The sequence below is a fragment of the Camelus ferus genome, chromosome 33, assembly GCF_009834535.1.
Source record: "Camelus ferus isolate YT-003-E chromosome 33, BCGSAC_Cfer_1.0, whole genome shotgun sequence".
NCBI lineage: Eukaryota > Metazoa > Chordata > Mammalia > Artiodactyla > Camelidae > Camelus > Camelus ferus.
This window is the reverse complement of record NC_045728.1, coordinates 11,527,192-11,547,529: the sequence shown is the minus strand read 5'-3', so window position 1 is coordinate 11,547,529 and position 20,338 is coordinate 11,527,192. Positions and strand designations below refer to the sequence as shown.

The window sequence follows — 20,338 nt, the reverse complement described above, 5'->3', positions numbered from 1 at the left end:
CTTCATCTGCCTGTAGCTCAGGGCAAACCCAGGAAGGGGCCTGCAGGGTCTGCCGGGGGGCAGGGCCTGGATACCAAGGCAGCCTCAAAAGTGGAGGTCAAGGAGAGCCCATTTCTGCCCCACCCCCCCCTAATCCCGACAGCCAGCTGTGGCCATGGTGAGCAGCTGAGCCCTCCACCCCGATCTGGATTTTGTATTGAATGGAGTGATGGCCCTCTGGCATGGGGTGTGGGTGTCGGGTACCTGGTTGAATCCTGTTAACCTGTTCTCCACTCATCCCTCCCCTTCCCACCGGGCGCCCTAGGAATATGTGAGCCTGGCAGAGGTTCTCCAGCTGCGCTCCCGCTTGGACCCCTATGCTTCTGCCACCTCCCCCAGCGTGCTCACCCAGCCCCTGCCTGACAGTGAGGTACCAGCCACCGAGTGAGCCCACCTATGCCCCAGGGCCTCCTCGGGGATGCGCTAGATTGCCCCTCAGGCCTGGGTTGGGGGGCAGCAGGGTCTGTCTTCAGCAGCGAGGGAAAAGGGCAGCTGGCATCAGGGGGTTTGGGAGTGGCTCCCTCTCTTCCCCAGGCCTCTGGAACTTTCTTCAGCTCCTGCTGGCTCAAGGAGGGAAGGCCCTCTGCTCTAGCCTGAGGGCATCCTGCTGAGAGGTGTCTGGCTTTCCCCAGCTCTACAGGCCGCCCCTGCTCTGTGTGTCCTCCCTTCACCCTTCCCTTGCCCACAGGCAGGGCCACCTCTTGGGTTCCAGGCCCATTAACCTCTTGTATTCCCTCCTGCGCCCGCCTTCCCCCAAGTACGTGACGCTTGAGCAGCTAAAGGCGATGTGGGGCACCTCGCCCGTGCCCACAGCCCCTGCGCCAGGCCTGCCTTCCTGGGCCTCTGCCTCCCGGGACCTGGTTCCCACCACCTGCCTTCCTCCCGTGCTGCCCTCTTCCTCCTCCTTCGCTTCTGTCACGCCTTCACCCCAGGTTGGTGGTCTGTGTGTCCCTGCCACCTGCGGCCCGTGGGTGGTGTGGCTCTGTGTGTGCTTTGCCCTGTGGGTCTGGCGTCCCAGCTGTGGGCTGGCCCCGGGGGTGCTGAGTGCCTGGGGGCTCCAGCTGGCGGCATGGAGGTTGGCGTGGCACATGTCTGCGGTCTGGGAGTTGTGCCGTTTCTCTTTGCCCTTAGCACGTTCGTGGCAACTTGTCTCACTGTATTTTCTCTTTATGCTTTCCTTTCTCCCTCCTTGCCTTCCTTTTTTCCCTTATCTTCCTGTTTCCCTGATAATGACCTTCCTTTACCCTTCCTTCAACCTTCCCCTCTCTCTTCCCTTTTCCTCCTCCTTCCTCCCCTGTACTTTCCCCTCATTTCTTGACCTGTCCTCTCCATCCTTCCCCTCCTGTCCCCGTCCCCCTCTCCATGCCCCCTCCAGATGGAGAAGCTGCTGCTCCCTGCTGTAGACTTAGAGCAGTGGTACCAGGAGCTGATGGCCGGGCTGGGGACCAGCCCCACTGCAGCCTCCCCTCGCTCCTCTCCCCCACCTCTGCCTGCCAAAGCTTCCCGTCAGCTGCAGGTAACCCCTTCCTTCTCTGCCCATCCATGCCCAGGCCCTGCTCCTCCTGCCAATCCATCAGCCACACAGCACCACCTTGGATGGTCAATCCAGCCAGGGCAACAGGGGCCTCTGGACCCTGGGAGGGAAGTGAGGGTCTCCTCTTGGGCAGCCATCCTGGTGCTTGGGGTGTGGAGGGTCAGCCTTCTGAGTCCAAGGGTGTTGTGCTTGACTGTCCAGTGGAAGGGGTTTGGGAGCAGCGGTCAGGTCAGGGATCCGTTGGATGCCTCGTGCTCAGCTAGACCGTCTCTGCTTTGTCCTTGGCAGCCCTCACCCCCAGAGCGTCTCACTCCGTCTGGGCACCTGACACACTCTTTAGCCTGTTGCAGCTGGAACTAGTTAGTGTGTCCTAGGAAAGTTGCCAGTATTTGGGTCTCCTGGTCCCCCTGGGGGTGATACTTTGAGGCAGGACAGAGTGAGATAAAGACTCTGGAGTGACAGCCCTGAGGACTTGCCCAGGCCTTCTCAGAGTTGCCATGGAGGGCAAGGGCAGCAAGCTGCTGACCACGGGGTGGGGAGAGGGCGTTCAGATAGTCTTCTGCCCCAAGTTCCACTCCACTGACCCGCTGTGGTGCCTGAGACCCCATCTGTGATTCAGGCCCTGATGAAGACATTACAACTCTAAGATGGTGATCTCAGCCAAAATTCCATGTTCCGTTTTGTGTTTTTGAGTTTGTGTGGCGCTTCTACTTTGTGCCCAGCCGGTTAGGATTTTTTACGTATTTTGATTCATTTAATCATTATTATAGGCCTTTGAGGTAGATAACATTAGCTCTCATTTTACAGATCAAACACTGGGGCCCAGAGAAGATAAATAAGCTCCCCAAGGTCGCACAACTGGGAAGTAGCAGAGGCTACGTTGAGAGGCAGGATTCCGGACTCCAGAGACCAGGGAGCTTGGCCATTATTTAGTCTAGCCCTACCCCCGCCTTTTGCAGATAAGGAAGCCATGGCCCAGAGTGGGGAGGTGCGAGGCCCAAGGTCACACAGCCTGTTAGTGGCAGAGCCAGGACCAGAGGGAGCCTTGGCGTCCAGTTGGCCTCCTGTGTAACTCTGTCCATCGATGCTAACTCCTTACATAGGTTGATTTACAAGTTCCCTTCTAAGATGCAGGATGGGACCGGGGATTGGCTGGACCAAGGAGGAACAGCCTGGAAAGCAGGCTTGGCAGCTGCCAGTAACATCTGCTGGTTGGGCTTGCTGAGGAGGCTCGGTGCTGCTGTCAGCTAGAGACAGAGGCTTCAGAGGCCTGGTGCTGGGGCAGTACCTTGGATCACAGCCAACCTTGGTGCCATGGGGGTGGTGGCCTGTCAGGGAGCCGGAGATACCAGGCAGCATCTCTTCCCTCCAGGTTTACCGCTCCAAGATTGATGGTGAGGCCACCAGCCCCCTGCCCCGGACCCGCAGTGGCCCCCTCCCCTCTTCCTCTGGCTCCTCCTCCTCCTCCTCCCAGCTCAGTGTGGCTACCTTGGGCCGTAGCCCCTCCCCAAAGGTCTGAGGACAGTGGGTGGGCTGTGTGTGTGGCAGGGTGGTGGTGGGGGGGGGGGTGGAGACTGCCACACTGGGGAGAGGCTAAAACCACCCGTAAAAGCCTTGAGGGCGCGGAGGAGGTGTCTTCTGAGCCTCAGGTCCATGTTCCCTTCCCCACCCCCGCAGAATGCTCTACTCACCCAGAATGGCACAGGCAGCCTCCCTCGCAACCTGGCAGCCACGCTGCAGGACATTGAGACCAAGCGCCACCTGGCCCTGCAGCAGAAGGGTGAGTGGCTGCGGTGCCAGCCCGCCGGCTCTCCTGGGGTCCCTGGATGCCTGCCTTGCGGCCTCCACCATTCCTCAAACACACCCACACCTTCCACAGGAGGTTCTTCCTTTAACTGGGATCTAGGCAAGAGCAGAAAGGATTGAGATTGGATACCTAAAGTAGAGCTTCCTGGATTTTATCAAAAGACTGAGGGCAGGGGACTAAGGGTTAGGGCGGGCTGTCAAATCTTTCTGAGAAAGCCCAAGTATGGGGAAGGCTCATTGGCCTCAGCAGGGATGGACATTGCTTTGTCTGGAGGCAGGGGGATGGCCTTGACCTCCACAATTGCTTCCCTGAGATGTTGGCTCTGGGCACCCAGGAGTCCGTGTTGCTTGTGTGCATTTTGGTTGTTTTGAAAGTCCATGTCTGTGCCTCTCTCTCCTCTCATCCCCCTTGTGTCTCTACCCTGCCCTCTGCCCGGGGCCCCCACACCAGTCGAGTCGCTTCCTGCCGAGCCCCTCCCAACCGACGACCCAGCAGGTAGAGCGTTGGTCATGGAGGGCATTGCTTTGGAAGGGCAGCCCCTGCCCGGGCATCTGCATGATGTATTCTGCCCAGGCCCCCAACGCCCGCAGGCAGACTCACCCCTTGAGCTGAGCTCTCTCCTGCCTCAGCTGCGCTCTGCCTCGTCTCCCCTTCCTCCTTTCCTGCTGCTGTTGCTCTAGCTTCCGCATTGCACTCGGGTCTGTGTTGACATGGGCGCTCACGGGGCTCCCGCCATCTCCTCCTCCCTTCCCCCGCAGCAGGGTGGGTGCATGTGCTCTGCCCACCTGTTCAGGCCTTGGTTGTAAGCTGGAGCCGCCTGGCTGTCAGGCTGCTAGGTCCCCACCTGGGCAGGCTTGATGCCCCGTGTGGGCTCAGGATGCAGTGAGAGCACTGGGGCAGGACTGCGCGGCTGTGGCCAGTTGTGCAGGAAACTGAAGCATTGCCTGGGCAGCTGGACCTGGAGCTGCGGGGGCTTCAGAGAAGCTGGTGGGGGCAAGGGGGCTGCCCTGTGTTACCCTCTCCCTGCTCGCCTCCTCCCTCCGTCTGTGATGCTGCCAGTGTCCTCCCTGGGTGGCTGGGGTGCCCACTGTGACTCCCACCGGTCCCTCCTGCAGGGCAGCAGGTGATCGAGGAGCAGCGACGGCGGCTGGCTGAGCTGAAGCAGAAGGCAGCGGTTGAGGCGCAGTGCCAGTGGGACGCCCTGCACGGGGCGGCGCCCTTCCCGGCTGGCCCCTCTGGTTTCCCACCGCTCATGCACCATTCCATCCTGCATCATCTGCCGGCCTCGCGGGAGCGTGGGGAGGAGGGTGAGCATGCCTATGACACACTGAGCCTGGAAAGCTCGGACAGCATGGAGACCAGCATCTCTACCGGGGGCAACTCGGCCTGCTCCCCCGACAACATGTCCAGGTACCCGAGCCCCACCAGCTGGATGGCACCATCGCTGCCCTCCCCACACCAGAGCCACCGCCTCCACCAGATGCTCCTCCCCTTACCTCCCCAGTGCCAGCGGCCTGGACATGGGGAAGATTGAGGAAATGGAGAAGATGCTGAAAGAAGCCCATGCGGAGAAGAGCCGGCTCATGGAGTCAAGGGTGAGGCAGATCTGGACCACAGGGAGAAGGCGTGGGGCCTGGGGCTGTCCTCCGCCTCTGCCTGCCAAGGGCCTCTGCTCCACCCAGGCCCCTTCACCCACATTGTCCTCACAGCAGTCCCTTGAGGAAGAATGTTTTGAAAGCCTGTGTTCCTCAAGTGGGGGATAGGGAAGCCTGGTGAGATTACAAGCTTCACAGCTCTTAAAAAAAAGGGGGAGGCAGCACAGTAACCTTTGTCTGACCATGAATTTCCTGTGTGGGAACTTCCAGTCTTTGTGTGTTTGCTTTTGTAGACGTTTGGCCACCACAGGAATTTTGATTCCTGTCTACCTAAGCGGCAGGTCATCACTCTTGGGGATGGTTAGGAACTGGGGGTTGAAAGATGGGGACAGAAGAGAAGGCAGCTGTCCAAGCCAGAGCAGAGGTGCTGGCTGGGGAAGCCAAGTCCCCTTCACGTGGGCCTGGGGCTGGGACACAGCAGAGAGGCCAGTGGTTTATTATGGGCACAGCCAGGCTGGGGAAACCGTGCCTGGGGAGGAGGTTAGATAAAGAATCTGCAGAAGCTGTCCTGTCTGTACCATCCGGGCACATTGCATTTGTGGAGAAGAGAAGGGAACCCGGGAGCAGGGGTCAGTAGCCAGACCAACCAGAAAAGAAGGCCTCTTAGTCTTGCTCACTTCAAAGGAGGGTAAATTTACAAACATCTCCTGGCACATGGAAAACAAGGAGATTCTGCTAAGTTCTGAGCTGGGAAGCAATGGCAGATGGGAGTTGTTACAGCTGATTAAGACACATAAAAGATCACCAGCATGCTCTGTATTTAATGATTTGTTTTAATGACTTAAAAATCTTCTCATAATGCCTTTCATAAGTTCATTTTTTTCCCATAACATTTGAAGTTCAACTATAAATGTTTCTCATTTGGAGTTTCAAAGGGCCTTTCCAGTGATTAGGGAAGGACTGCGGGATATATTTGATGTAAAAAAAAGTTGTTTAGATAATCCATGTCCTAGGAATTCAGATAAAAATTCTAAAAGCCCCATTTATTTATTGCGTGCTTCCTTCCTGCTGGAGTCGGTGACGGGTGTTTACTTACATGATCTCATTTAATGTTCACTACATTCTCAGGGGTAGCATTTTGCCCCATTTCGCAGATGTGGCAACTAAGGCTTAGAGAGTTTAAATGATTTCGTCAGGATCCAGAGCTCATAGTGGTGGCAGAGCTAGGACTGGAAGCCATGATGGTCTCACTTTGAAGCATTTGCCCTTGTCAGCAAGGTCCTTGGAGAGGGGGAGCTTTGAGGATGGTGGCGCCTCCTGCCAGGCTGCCCTCTGAGATGGGGGCCTCTTGAGGCTCTGCCTGGCCTGAGGCGGGGTGGCGGGCCTGGGTGCGGAGAGGGCAGCCATGGGCACTGAACCCGGCTTTGGGGGCAGGAGCGGGAGATGGAGCTGAGGCGCCAGGCCCTGGAGGAGGAGCGGAGGAGGCGGGAGCAGGTGGAGCGGAGGCTGCAGAGCGAGAGCGCCCGGAGACAGCAGCTGGTGGAGAAGGAGGTCAAGATGCGGGAGAAACAGTTCTCCCAGGTGAGTGATGGTGGGCTTAAGGGTGGGGCTGTGCAGGGACAGCGATACCCCAGGGCAGCCCTGCTGGCCTCTAGAGTCCGTTCTTTCCAGAAAGGATTGCTGTGGGCTCAGCACAGGCTGGAGTCTCTGTGGGACCCGTTTGGCCCCAAGAAACAGAGACCCACTGGGGCTTGTTCAAGCCAGTCTGTGTGTGTATTGGGAGTGGGGGAGCATGTGGCTTGTGGGGATGTGGCAGGCCACCTTGTAGACGCTGGGGTCAGAGAAGAGGGTCTGGACAGGCCTTCCAGATGTGGGAGCTGAGTCAAGAATCAGGGTGGCTCCCCTTGGCCCTTCTCAAGGGCCTCACTTCTGCCTCCTGAGTCTGTCCCACACGTCCTTCCCCCTTCCCTGATGCCCTCCTGTGCCTGGTGCTTCGTGGCTGCTCTGGTCCTCACTCCACCTGACCTTTCGGCTCCAGGCCCTACCGCCAGCAGCTGACCTCACTCTGACTTCCGGTTTACATCTCCAAGAGAGAATTGTACTAGTTTCTTCTTGGGACAGGTATCCATCCTTGTACAAAAACCAACCCTGGACTTTTTCCTTATATGGGAGACCTGAGCTGAACAGTTGAAGATAGAAGGAGAAATCAGGGTAGGCAGGGAAATCCCCTGTCTCTGGGCCCAGACCCCGGGCCCCCGGGAGAGCCTGTGAGACCCAGACAGGCTATTCCCGTCCCATGGTGTCTCTATAAGTCTCCCTGGGGTGAGGGTCCTGCCCAGGAGTGACTGGCATTCAAAGCTCCTTAATTTCCTAATGATACAATGACATACATTTTAAGGGGTAAGTTACCTAGATTGGTTTGGGAGTTTAGAAATAATCAGAAACTTTGTGAGTTTTACCTGTGATTGAAATCTTTGTCCGATGGCTAGTTCCCCTTCCCTGTCTCTGTCAGTGGTCACTTTGGGACTCTCTCCTCTCACCCTCTGCCCTGGGGCCACCAGCTTTGGGGAGATGAGTCGAGTCAGTTCATTTCCAGGGCACCTCTGAGATGCCGAGCTTTTTTTTTTTTTTTGAACTTTTTTTATTTATTACATTTTGTTTTTTCTTTAAATAATTCATGATGTTTCTTTTTCATGTCATTCTAACGTTCTTCCTAGAAAGGAAGAGTAGAAAAAAATTCCAGTTGACAGAATTCTAGTTGTTAGAAATTTTGAGATGAAATAGACCTTAGTGATTCTTTAGTTCAAAGCCCTTGTTTACATATAAGGAGACTGAGGCCCAGAGAGGGGTTGTGACCCAAATGTGGCCCCACGGGAAGTCAGAGATCAGGTTTCCCGGACTTCTCCTCCGAGAACATGTTCATGTCTAGTCTTTCGCTTTATTCCATTCAGCCCAGGAGGGAGAGGAGGGGCAGGGACAAGCCAAGGACGACTGTGTCTGGGTCACAGGTGGGGAAACTAAGGCGTGGAGCCACTCAACAGTTTGCACAGACCTAGGTGGAGTGAGCACAGGGTGCCAGGTCCCTGCTTTTGCCAAAGCCTCGTGACACCAGAGTGTTAGCACGGGGGTGGGGAGGGCGTGATGGCAGGCTGGCGAGGATTCAGGATGGAAGCCAGGGGGCCTGGACAAGGGAACAGTGGGGGAAGAGAGGAACCTCTACTGACCCTGCCCTCTGCTCCCAGGCACGACCCCTGACCCGCTACCTGCCAATCCGGAAGGAAGACTTTGACCTGAAGACCCACATCGAGTCGTCAGGCCATGGTGTGGACACCTGCCTGCACGTGGTGCTCAGCAGCAAGGTACAGGCACTCATGGCGCTGGGGTGAGGGCAGTGGGGACCCCGTGGTCAGAGGCACCTCCTGGGTCCTTGGAATAGTGGCCTCAGTTAGACCATAGGTCTCTGTCCCAGGACCAGGGATGGAAGGTTTAGGGGCCACGCATTCAGGCCCTTCCTTAACTCCTGGTTCCCACCAGGTCTGCCGTGGCTACTTGGTCAAGATGGGCGGCAAGATTAAATCATGGAAGAAACGCTGGTTTGTCTTCGATCGTCTCAAACGTACCCTTTCCTATTATGTGGGTGAGTTCCCTCAAGACTGCCCCAGAGCCGGGGCCCCTAGGCCCTGTCACCCAGGATGGCGAGTCTTCCAGAAGGAGGCTAAGCTGCCAAGTGGAGGCCAGGGGCTGCGGTGGGGGCTTGTCCTCCCCTCCCTGAAAATGTACAGAGTGTACCTGATTTATCTCCACTTGTTTGTCCGTTCATTCATTTATTGAGCAGCATTAATGAGCATCTAAGAAGTTCCAGGCACTGTTTTAGGCTTTGGTGATAAGCAGGTGGCCTCAGTTCTCTCCCTTAGAGCCACTGAATGAAGAATGATGGGTTTGCTTTAGGGGACACCCAGACGCTGTGGGTGCATGGAGTCCTGTGGAGCCCCCCCATGGGCAAATTCCCACAGACTCTGAGACAAGTAGTTGGGCAGTGCCAAGAGGTGCTCAGCACAGCTCTGGGGACAGGCCCACTGGCCTGGCCTGCTCCCTCAGCTCTCTCCACTCTCACCAGCTTAGGTTCCCATCCCTGGAATTCCCTCTGGATGTTCCTACTTAGAGAGTGGGATGCTGTGTCATATCCTGGTCAGGACAGGCTAGGCTGCGCCGCAGAAACAGCTCGTCCTAAGATCCCAGTGGCTCAGAACCAAAGTTTTCCTTCTTATTCCTGATGTACGGCATCACAGAGTTGTGGGCTGGTGGGGGCTTTGCTCTGTGTCTGTGTTCTCTTTGCTTCGGAGTGTGCCTTTCTGGAACGTTGCTGGCTGGAGTGGCAGAGGGTAAAGAGAAGCCTGACTGGGTTTGCATTGGTGTTAAATGCCCCAACTGGGATCTGTCCTCAAGTCAGCAGTGGGGCTGTTCAGCCAGTGCCCCAGCCCCAGCCCCAGCCAGCCACAAAGCCAAGAAGAGCGATCCTGCTCGGGACCCGGAAGGAAAGGGCTGGGGTGTCTGATGCTGGAGACATAAAGGCTTGGACCCCCCCGCTGCTTCTCCCCTAACCTTGTCCCCAATCAAGTGCCATTTCTTCCAAGAAGCCCTCCCTGACCAACTGGGCCCTGGGTGTGGGGAGGCAGAGGCACACATGGCCCCAGGTTTCCACATTGGCTGGAAAGGGACTTTGTCAGGATTGAGAGGCACAGGCCTGGGGAGAAGAGCTCCACTTTAGGCCCGTCAAGGTCAAAGTGCCCCAGGACATTGAGGTTTAGGAGAAAGGTCAGGGTTAGAGGCAGAGGGAGAGCTGAATCTGTTGGAATAATAATAGTAATAGCAGATCACACTCACTGAACACTTGCTGAGTCAGGTGCCATGCAAAGCACTCTACAGGTGTCATCTCTTTTAATCTTCACAATAAGCTTTGGAGGGAAGCACTGTTTTTAACACCCATTTTACAGGTGAGGAAAATGAGGCTCAGAGAGGTTAAGTAACTTGTCCAAGGACTCTCAGCGGCTAAGAGGCAGAGCTAAGACTGAACTTGCAGAGCGGAGCAGAGGGAGAGAGAGCTGCACCCTTGGGCAGGCCCACCCTGTGGCGAAGGAGGAAGAGGAGGCACCAGCAGAGGGAGAGAGACAGGAGGCAGGAAGCCACGTGCCAGATGCTGGGCTGGCGCTTGGCTTATGTGACCTTCCTTAATGCCCATGAAACAAAAGGAGGCCAAGTCAGTCAGGGGAGGGGGAGGGCAGAGCAGAAACGGGGAGGGAAACCAGCCAGAGGAGCAGATATGTGCAAGCAGAGGGTGTCACCAGTGATGATGGATGCCACGGAAAGGCCAAGAGGAATGTGGACCCAAAGACCATTCGATTCAGAGATTGACAAGAGAATGGGGCAGGAGCCAGCTGCACAGGATCGAGGATAGGTGGGTGGTCAGGAAGTGGAGGCAGGAATGTGTTACTATTTCCAGTGAAGGAAGACACGGAAGAGAACAGAGGCTGCAGGGATGGCCAGGATGGGGCTGGGTCCTTGTCCCGAGGAGGTAGTGTCGGATGGAGATGGGGCTGTGGCTGGATCAGGGCCCTGGGTGTGCCTCACCTGCTCCTTGAATCTGCCGTTCTCCCTGCCCTTGCCTGGACCCTCCTCCCAGCTGCTTGATGGAGCCCCTCTGTTCTATGGGGTCCAGATCAGAAACTCTCTCTGTGAAGCCTTTCCTGGCCCCACCTTACTGGGGATGATTCCTGTCCTCTGCTGTGTAACTCCTGAGTTATACAGGGTCCGTCTGCCATGTGACATCAGCCCTGGCGTATAATGACGTCATGACAGATGCCACATGTATTGTGCCAGACCCTGTGCTGAGCACTTCAAGTGTGTTCTCTAATTTAATGCTCACAACAGCCTGTGACACCTCACGGCAGCCAAGGTCACACAGCTGACCAGTGGCTGTGTCTCTGCTTTCTTCTCCACTAGGTTGTGGGTTCCTAAGAGAAGGATCTCTGACTTTTCTTTGGATCACAGTGCCTCAGACTCATATTCAACGCTAACTGAGCACCTACTGTGTGCTGGGTACATAGTGGTTGGTGTTGGAGGAGCTATGAACAGACAAAGCAGGATTCAGATTCAACAGGATAAGTTCTGTGCAGAGGAACATCCATGCTGTGGGAGCACAGGAGAGCACAACTGTGCACCATAATGGTGACACTTGTAGGGGCTCTTGAAGGTGACTGAGGAGTTTGCCAAGGGAATGGGCTGGAGAACATCCCAGTGTCTGCAGAGTCCAGTTAAGGGACTGTAAGAAGTTCAGCCTGGCCCCGAAAGAACGTGGGGGTGGTGCAGGGGAGGGATGTGAGACTCGGCCAGAGGGACGGGTCGGCACTGGCCCGTCAAATACCCTTTGCCAAGCCAAGGAGGCAGCGGACTCCACTGAGGGAAGCAACAGAGAAGCCCATGAGCTGAGGCAGCAGGATTCAATTGGCTTTAGGACACCCAGCCCCTCGGCGTCAGGGAAAACGAGTTAAGGGGCAGAGGGTGGGGCGGGGCACATTAGGAGGCTGTAGCAATGACCCAGGACCGCGGGACAGGGGTTGGGGGTAGGGGAAAGGCACCACTGCTGCCTTCTCACCTTCTCCATCTGAGTTTAGTGGTCGTGCCGCCTTCCCTGTGGGACTTGGGCTCGCTGTCCGGGATGTGAGTTGTGGTCCTTGCTGCACAGAGCAGTGTCTGCCACCTAGGGGGGCCCAGGCCCTCCCACTGGAGCAGCCATCTGCTGTGTCAGTGTGCCCACCTCCTCCCTGCCACCCCTGCCTCCAGATGCTTTATGCTGCCTTCCAGTTTTACTATTGGAGTTGAATAGATAAATGCACTCCTGTAGTGTAAAACACAAAACACATAAAAAGATTTAAATTGAAAATTACTCCCCTCACTACAGGTAACCACTTTGATTAATCTTATGTATTCTTCCAGAGTTTCTTTAGGGAATTATAAACAAATGCAGACATAGATTCTTGCCCCTTACCTTACACAGAAGGCAGCACACAGTACCTTCCTTGTCTGCCTACTAATGTGTCTCAGAGACCTTTCTGCATCTAGATATTTATATCTGGATGTATTTTATAGATTTTTTTCTGAATCTATATCTGTATCAGACTTTTTTTTTTTAAGTGGAGTTCTCCTTTATTGTCTTTTTTGGGGTGGGAGGGAGGTAATTGGGGTTTTTATTTATTTTACTGGAGGTACTGGGGATTGAACCCAGGACTTTGTAAATGCTAATCATGTGCTCTACCACTGAGCTATACCCTCTCCCCTGTTCCAGATGTTTCTCTGTCATTCTCTTTAACAGCTGTATTTATTCCATCGTGTGGTACAGTGATTTCCTTAGCAGTCTCCACTTGATGGATACTTGGGTTTTTTCCAATCTTCTGTGACTACAAATAACTGCTGTGGTGAATAATCTTGTAAACTTGTTACTTTGTACATGTGTAAGATAAATTTTCATCAGTGTAGAACGTGCCTCACAGGGCAAACACCTTTCTCACTGTGGTAGGGACAGCCAAATCACTCATAAGGGTTGACCAATTTCTACTCCCACGTGTCAAATTTATCAGACTGCCTGTTTTTCCACAGACTTGCCCAAAATGTGCTGTGTATGTTTGGCGTATTTTTGCCCTTCTGATAGGTGGGAAGTGGTATCTCGGTGGAGCTCTAACTTGCATCTTCTGTAATTCTGAGTGAGGCTGAGCACTGACTGTGTCTTCAGGGCTTCACGCTGGACTCTGATTTGGAGTCCCGGGAATCACCCCGTTTCCTGGACGGGAAAGCTCTGTGTCCACAGAGCTTGACCTGGAGTCTGGCAGGCCTCCTCAGCCCGGCCCTTGTTCCTCCGCAGACAAGCATGAGACGAAGCTGAAGGGGGTCATCTACTTCCAGGCCATCGAGGAAGTGTACTATGACCACCTGCGCAGTGCGGCCAAGGTGAGAGGGGCAGAGGGGCAGCCGGAGCGTGGGGGGAGGGGGGCCCAGAGGGGCTCTGGGAGCAAAGGCCTCTAGCCTGCCCTCTTTTCAGAGGCTCAGACCCGTTTCTTGTTCTCTTTGTAAACTTTCTCCCCCTCTCTCCCTCCTCACTCAGAAGAGGTTTTTCAGCTTCACTATGGTGACCGAGGTACCCCTCCCCCATACCTGTAACCAGAACTACCGCACATTAACCCCTCCTGTACCCTGTCGCCCCTGACCCTTGACTCTCCCCTAAGCCCCCTCCCTTCCCCCAGGCCTGAGGGAGGAGCGAAGGTGGGTTGCAGAGAGGAGGAAGCCCCTGTGGGCTCAAGTAGGCTTGTCTGCCTCCCTCTCCTGAGATGGCTTCCTGTGTGGGGCGGGCAGTGCAGAAGGGGCGGCTAAGAGGGGAGCATGGGGCCTCACACACTAGATTTGGGAGAGAGGAAGGACGAGCAGGACAGTTGGAGGCTGGGGCCATCTGCCTTAATGCAAATGCATAGCTCAGCTTCCCTCCCGCCAGCCTTCAGATGCCCGCTGCAGCCCTGATCTCTGCTCCTCTGGGGTCCTGGGGCCAGCGTCCCACTTGAAGCTTTTTCTATCTGTTTCTTTTTTGCTGAGAAGAGACTCTGGTCCTCACTGAAACAGCCCTTTATGTCTGATTCTTTTGATATTCCCTTTGGTGCCAAGGAACAGCGCCCCCACCTGGCAGGGTATGGCCCTGTCAAGGTCCAAGGACTGCCCAGGTGTGAGGAGGGGAACATCTTAGGGGGCACACCTGACTGGTGGGGACTGGGCTCCAGGCCTATTTAGGACTCAGCCCTGAGCTCTGGGTCGTCCTATTTAGAAAGGGCAGACTGTGAGACAGGTGTGAGGGATGTCCCTGGGTGGCGGGGGTGGGCCCGGCTGAGACCTTTCTCTCTCCCTGGACAGAGTCCGAACCCGGCCCTCACCTTCTGTGTGAAGACCCATGACCGGCTGTACTACATGGTGGCCCCATCTGCAGAGGCCATGCGCATCTGGATGGATGTCATTGTCACCGGGGCTGAGGGCTACACTCAGTTCATGAACTGACCGGAATGGGCCTCCTGGACCCTTGGGCCAGCCGCAGGACCCATGCCCAACCGTCTGCTGCTCTGCTCGCCCCTAGAGACAGGTCACACCCTGGGCCCCAGGCCTCACAGAAGTGCTCCCAGATGCCCTGGAGGGCGGAGTGTGACTGGGGCTATTGTACAGGAAGACTCTGTAATGTTCTATAAGGAGCTCGTCCTGTGAGGCTCTGGGCCCCGGCCTCCTAAAGAACCAGCCAGGAGACAAAAGCTGGGGAGGGGACTTTGCTGCCTCCTGGGGGCCCAGAACTTGCAATAACCCTTCAGGGTCCTGCCTGGGGCCCAGCCAGGCTGAGGAGCTGTCACAGAGGGGCCCCTCCACTCTGACCTGGCACCTGCACTCCCCAGCTTGTGTTCTCTTTTGTAAAGGACAAATTATGGTACCAGAATCTGCCAAAGATCCCCTCTTGCCTCAGCCCCCTTTGCAAGGGCCTTGGGGGCTGAGCAGAGCCACATCCAGAGTGGGGTAACAGCTCAGGCGGTGTACTTCTCAAACCCTGCTCTTTCCCACTGTTGTCCTGTGTTTATATATTTTTTATTACTTTACTCAAGGGCCAGAGACCTCAGGTATCATCATTGAGGTCCCCAAACCCTATCCCCTTTTCGCAGACCCATCACCATGGTCACCATAGTGACTGCTTCATCGCCATGGTTACACACTAATTGCCGTGGCTCCGTGGCTCAGCCCACAGCTTCAGCTGTGGCCCACCTGAGGGTACGTGCCATCATCTCTCCAGCCCAGGCCCTTGGGCATCTCCTGCTGGGGGGAAGGACTGAACACCTCCCTGCCCCCGCCTGTGTCTCCAGGCCCTGATACACAGCCTGCGGCCCCCCAGTCTAGCCCTCTCCCCTCCACTCGTGCCTTGCTTTAGAGCCAGAAGGGACGAAGCCTGGAACTGGAGACCAGAGGAGGAGCCATCAGATGGGAGAGGTAGCGAGAAGGGCCATCCTTGGGGTTCTGTACAGGGCTGAGTTTCGGACGGACAGAGGACTGTTCAGTTGCTCCTGAAGGAAGTCCTGAGCAGGAGAGGAAGCAGCAGGGGGAGCCCCTGAGGTCCAGTTGCCCTCCCTGCAGCTTCGGAAGGTGATGAAAACGGAGGGCAGAGGACCAGGCCTCCAGCTGTCTGGGCTCAGCCCTTCACGCCTTAACACTAAGCCCACCTCCCTGTCCCCTTCCCAGCACTGGGCCATGGTTGCTGGACCTGGGCTGGGTGATTTTCAGTATTTGTAAGCATCTCAGCAGAACAATAAAGCATTTGGACTATGTGTTGGGAGGCCAGGTTGTGGGGGCGCTTGAGGGCTGGGGTATGTCGGGTAGGAGGCTAGGTCATCCCCTCAAGGCAGTATTTCCACCTTACTAAATGTTCCAGGAGAGACTCAGGGCCCAACCATGACCTGCAGGTCCCTACCCTGCCCCGACTCTGCTATGACTGAGGACTGGGCTGGGGGTGGGTGCAGGTGGTGTTCTCCAGGGATAAAGGATCAAGAGGCAGGTGAAGGTAGGGACTCATACAGAGGTTTAATTGGCAGGAGCTGTCATTGTGGCAGGAGGCTAAGCAGAAGGGCAACTGTGAGGCAGTGGGGCTCCAGGAAAGCTGTCTGGGTCCCTGAGCTCAGCTGGTCACCACATCGGTCCAAGAGCATCAGGACCACTCCATTGATCCAGCCAAACCCCTCCTGGAGAGAGGCTAGGTCAGTGGGGCAAGATCTCTGGGGAAGGCCACCACGTCCTTTGATGGGGGTGTGGGATTTCCACCCAGAGGCTCTGGCCTGGCTTACCCCTAGGGATACCAGGGAGCACCAGTTAGGCTCCTTCCTGGAAGCCACATCCATGGAAGAACCTGAGATCCAGAGAAGGGAGGTGATGGTCAGTTGTGGGGACAGCAGAGCCCCATAGTTCCCTGAAAGATGTGGCCCCCTCACCTGGACTTCATATTCCCCTCCACCACCCGGCTGTCCACCGTTGCTGATGTCATACTGGGGACAAGAGGACAGGATCTAAGGCCAGGCCTTACCTCAGCTCCTCCCACTTCCCCCCAACCCCAGGCTTCTAGGGAAGCAAGAAATGAGAGCCCCTTAGGGAGAAGCTGCTCTGGACAGCATCTCTGTCCCCTGCAGTGCCCAAGAATGGCCACCAGGCGCCGCCACAGTCTCTGGCTGTGCTGGGCCTGGGCTTTGCAAAGCCTGACAATTCCCCCATCTCACCATGGGGGGCAGAACCCAGAGGGACTGGGCTCAGGGCCAGCTCACCTTCTCATACATGGCTGCCTTTTTGGAGTAGACATCAAAGTTGGTTCGGATCCAATTCTGGCCACTTCCTGGGCTCTGGGTGAAGGAGATTGCCAGACCTAGACCCTACCCCAGGCAGGACTCTGAATCTCCAGAGCCCCCATGCCAGAAGGAGCAGAGGCCTGAGCCTTCATCTTCTCAAGGAAGGAAAGAGGCCCAGGCCCTAAGATCTCCTTCCTGGAACCTGGGGTCAACCTGCTCTTAATCAGGGCCTGGGTTTGGAGGGAGAGAGGAGGGCTGATTCCGCTGACAGGTGTAAATGTTTGCTCAGTGGGAGGCTGAGAGAGCAGAGGAGCCAGAGAAAGGCCTCTGTATCCTTCATTCACACCTCTCCAGTACCAAGGAGGCTGACCCTCTACTCTTGTGGGGCCGAGGCCCTGGGATGTGCCCCATCCCTGCCTCTCTATCTCTAACGACCAGGTCCTGCACGGGATCCCAGGGTTGGGGGAATCCCATTGCTGGCCTGTCTTCCAGGCAGAGGTTGGGGTTCCATACTGGTAGGTCAGGATCTGGCTGTCCTAGAAGTTTCCAGGCATTACTCTGACTGTAGGTGGGCTCTGGACAGGGAGCCAAGAGGCTGGGCCCTCCTAAAGCCATTTCCTGGGCCTTTTCATCTTGACTCATGGCTGCCCCCTGGTGGCTGCGGTGGGACCTGCAGGCTGAGACACTGGGTGGAGTAGTGGGGAGTGTCTGTCACTTGCCAGAGGTCACCGCTCAGAGTCAGGGAGAGAGCGGCTAGTCCTGCCCCCAGTGTAGCAGCCTGCCCTGTTGCCCCCCACACTTCCAGGTATTTCAGAGCCTTGTCCACATCGCTGGGGTCAGAGAAGCAGCCGGCCCAGAGAGGAGTGTGGTAAATGATTAAAACTCCCTGGTCTTTTTCTGCTCAAGGTCCTACGTGAATAGCTACCTTTCTCCTCATCCCCCAGGACAGCTTTCAGGGTGGCCTAGGGCAGTTTCTGCAAATTTCAGTAACTCATAGTCTGGGGTGGCACTGGGTTTAGAGGGAGTGACCAGAGCCCCTACTCTTGGACCGTACAGAAGCTCTCTAGAAAGAATTTCTGAGGGGGAGAAGGGGAACATATACTTGAAACTCCGTCCCCACCCAAGCCCTCCCCAGCCTCCCCGAGGCAAACCTAGCCTGTCTTCCACGCCCAGGTTGCCCAGTCCTGCCCTTTACGCCACACAGTGACTGTTCACTCCCCTGCTGGGCTCCCTCTTCCCTGAGCTCCTCTGGCCAGGCCTCTACTCAGGAATGATCATTGCTACTGCTGACTGTAGCCCAGCCCTGTGCTCAGCACAGTCTGTTAGGCACCTTCTCTCCTTTGTCTGAGGCTCAGAGAGGGCAGGGATTCGCCCAAGGCTGCACAGCACCTGTCCTCTAGCCTGGCCCCCAGGGCCTTGACACTCGCTGGCACAGAGCAGTGCTCTGGGCTCCTGTGCTAGTTTGGGCTGCTTCCTCATCCAGCCCAGGGGGATGACACCCAAGGCCCTCCCACTAGTCCCTTCCACATAACTGACAGGCTGACCTCTGTCCCATTAAAACTGCCTCACTTGTGTAAAACTGTGGGAGGGTGAATAGAGAAAATCCCTGATGTGGGCACAGTGCATCCAGCTCTGGTCCTACCGTGCTCTCCCTCGGCCATGTTCATCCACGTCCGCCTGACTGGGGAAAAGGGGTGCGGGTTTTATCCACACCTGCCCCAGAGAATGGGGGCTCTGATCCTCTGGGCCTGGCTCGTGGTAGTGGCAGAGATTCAGGGGCAAGGAGGCCACAGGAAATGGTCCCCCAAATGGTCCTAATGATGGCCGTGCTTGGTGAGCGCCTGGGGTGCCAGGCTGAGTGGTCGAGGCTCCTGCACACTGTCATGCTCCCGCTGGGACTCCAGAGGCTGGCTTGTGGGGACAAGCAGACCAGGCTCCCCACAGCCCAGGCCTTGACCGAGGCCACACAGCTCAGCAGCCCAGAGCCAGAACTCAATCCCGGCTGCCTGGCTCCAAAGCCCGCATTTGCCAGGGCCTCCACCGCCCCAGCCTCCTCTAGCCTCCACTTCCTGGGGTCCTAGGCTTCCTGTGCCCTCTCTCCTGACCCCAGGTGAAGCCAGAGGTCCTCAGCCACCCTGAGCGCTTCTCTCTGATCTGCTCTCGACACCGCTTCATCGTGCCTGGAGGGCACTTTGTCGAGTTCTACTGCAGGTGAGTGGCCAGGGGCTGCGGCGGGTGGGAGCCCGGGCCAGTGGGGCGCTCGGACACGGCCCGGACATGCAGGGCAGAGGCTGATGTCAGGGACGCCTGAGCTGTCCTGCCCCCAGGGACTCCTACTGGGTGATGGAGGGTCTGCTCCTCTCTGAGATGCCTGGGACGGTGAAGGGCGTGCGCAGAACTTCCGGGACCTGGTGCAGATGTAAGAGGGGCCAGGGTGGAGAAGCTGGTGCTGGGGTGGGGCCGGGGGCGGGATTTGCCTTGGCTCTGGTGGCCAGGCAGAGGCACGTCAGCAGGTACGGGCGCGTCTCCAGCGGGGCCTGTATGTACCACCTGCAGCGGAGCCAGCCCCGGGTCCTGACCCTCATGATGGACCGCCACGTGACTCACACCAACGACACCGCCTTCCTCCGGTGGGCACCCCTCCCCGTGCTGCCCTGCAGGCCCCTCCACCTGAGACCCCCCAGGGTAGGACTGGGGAGGGGGCCCAGGCTGAGGTGGTACCCGCTCCACCCCACGGCCAACACTGAGACCCTAGCCTTGGAGCTGGACTTTTGGACTAAGAACAGGAGCACCTCTGTGAGCTCCGGGGGAAAGAGCTATGACCTGAATCGCCGCTCTGTCCCTTATGGGGGACTAGGTAAGGAAGTGCCCGGCCAGCCCCTCAGTTTCTTGTCTGTTCGCTCTGGTTTGAGAGTCAGGACTCCCCTGGGTGGGATGGTGGGTGACTTAGCCCCACCCCTCAGATGCTGATACTGAGGGCGTGGGGGCCTGTGGCCCTCAGGGAAAGGGGGCCCATCTGTGCTCTGGGGGCTGTGTCCTGTCACTTAGGGTGCCCTGTGGTGCATTCTCTCCCTTCTGCCTTCCAGGCCCTGCTCCCCTCCTGGGCCATCCCAGGGGCAGGAGAGACCCCAGAGGACAAAGGGGAGCAGGTAGAACACTGCTGAGATTAGGGGCCAGGGCTGCAGTGAGGGCAGATGAGGGACAGCTCTGTCCTGGCAGGAGGAGAGGAGGAGTCGGCACAGGGAGGACAGCAACTTGGCCTCCAGCCTGGGCGCCACAGCGCTGCCCTTTAGTCCCCGAGCTGGGCCGACTCCTGGGCCGGGGCCTGGAGCAAGACAAAGCTGCCTCAAGCCTCCACCCCCACACTCTGCTCAAACCACAGCCACCTGTAGATCAAAAACACCTCTTTTTTTAAAAATCCTCAGTTGCCTGAAAGATGTACATGTTTGGGGCTGGGGCTGAGTCCCGCGGGCTGACTGCACACACTTGGTGGGGGGACTCCTGGGTGCCCGCTCTCCGACTTTGCACTTTTTGCACATGACAGCAACTTTTGCAGAAAGGGCGTGGAGGGCGCATCTGGGCCAGGCAGCTGCCTGGGGCTGCCTCTGCCCACCCAGGATGCCCGACCTCTTGTTCTCACTTCAACCACCGTGGCTTCCTCCCGCTGTGGGAACAGGGCACCAGGTCAGGGGCTCCCACCAAGCCTAGGTGACTGGGCACCTCCCTGCCAGGCCAGGAGTTCCGTGGCCACAGCCCAGGATCAGCAAAATTCAGGGGCTCCCAGGTGACCTCAACTCAAACCACTCACCATCTCTCCCACCCAGGCCTTATAGTTAATGGCATTAGCAATGTTTGTAAATCTCCATGAGAGAGGATGGATTTCAATCAGAACCGGGTTGCAGGAGACCCTGATTGAAGCCGTTGCAAGCTGTGGACTCCCAGGCAGCTACTGGTGCAGGTTGTTTGT

General features: G+C 56.9%; 1 protein-coding gene across 9 annotated transcripts in view; it reads left to right on the top strand.

The window, feature by feature from the left end:
- Positions 1-15,366, top strand: part of PHLDB1 (pleckstrin homology like domain family B member 1) — a 44,221-nt gene extending 28,855 nt beyond the window's left edge. For 2 of the 9 annotated variants that reach the window (XM_032472502.1, XM_032472501.1), the window contains exons 13-23: positions 1,415-1,555; positions 2,946-3,086; positions 3,251-3,353; positions 4,496-4,790; positions 4,885-4,975; positions 6,410-6,556; positions 8,218-8,334; positions 8,510-8,612; positions 12,891-12,976; positions 13,131-13,163; positions 13,925-15,366. In XM_032472502.1, the coding sequence (XP_032328393.1) occupies positions 1,415-1,555; positions 2,946-3,086; positions 3,251-3,353; positions 4,496-4,790; positions 4,885-4,975; positions 6,410-6,556; positions 8,218-8,334; positions 8,510-8,612; positions 12,891-12,976; positions 13,131-13,163; positions 13,925-14,065 (1,398 nt within the window). In that variant the 3' untranslated portion in view covers positions 14,066-15,366. Of the gene's footprint in view, positions 1-797; positions 972-1,414; positions 1,556-2,945; positions 3,087-3,250; positions 3,354-3,830; positions 3,876-4,495; positions 4,791-4,884; positions 4,976-6,409; positions 6,557-8,217; positions 8,335-8,509; positions 8,613-12,890; positions 12,977-13,130; positions 13,164-13,924 lie in introns of all 9 variants that reach the window. The other 7 variants (XM_032472503.1, XM_032472499.1, XM_032472505.1 and 4 more) reach the window with 5 other exon arrangements.
- The last annotated feature ends 4,972 nt before the right edge of the window (positions 15,367-20,338 follow it).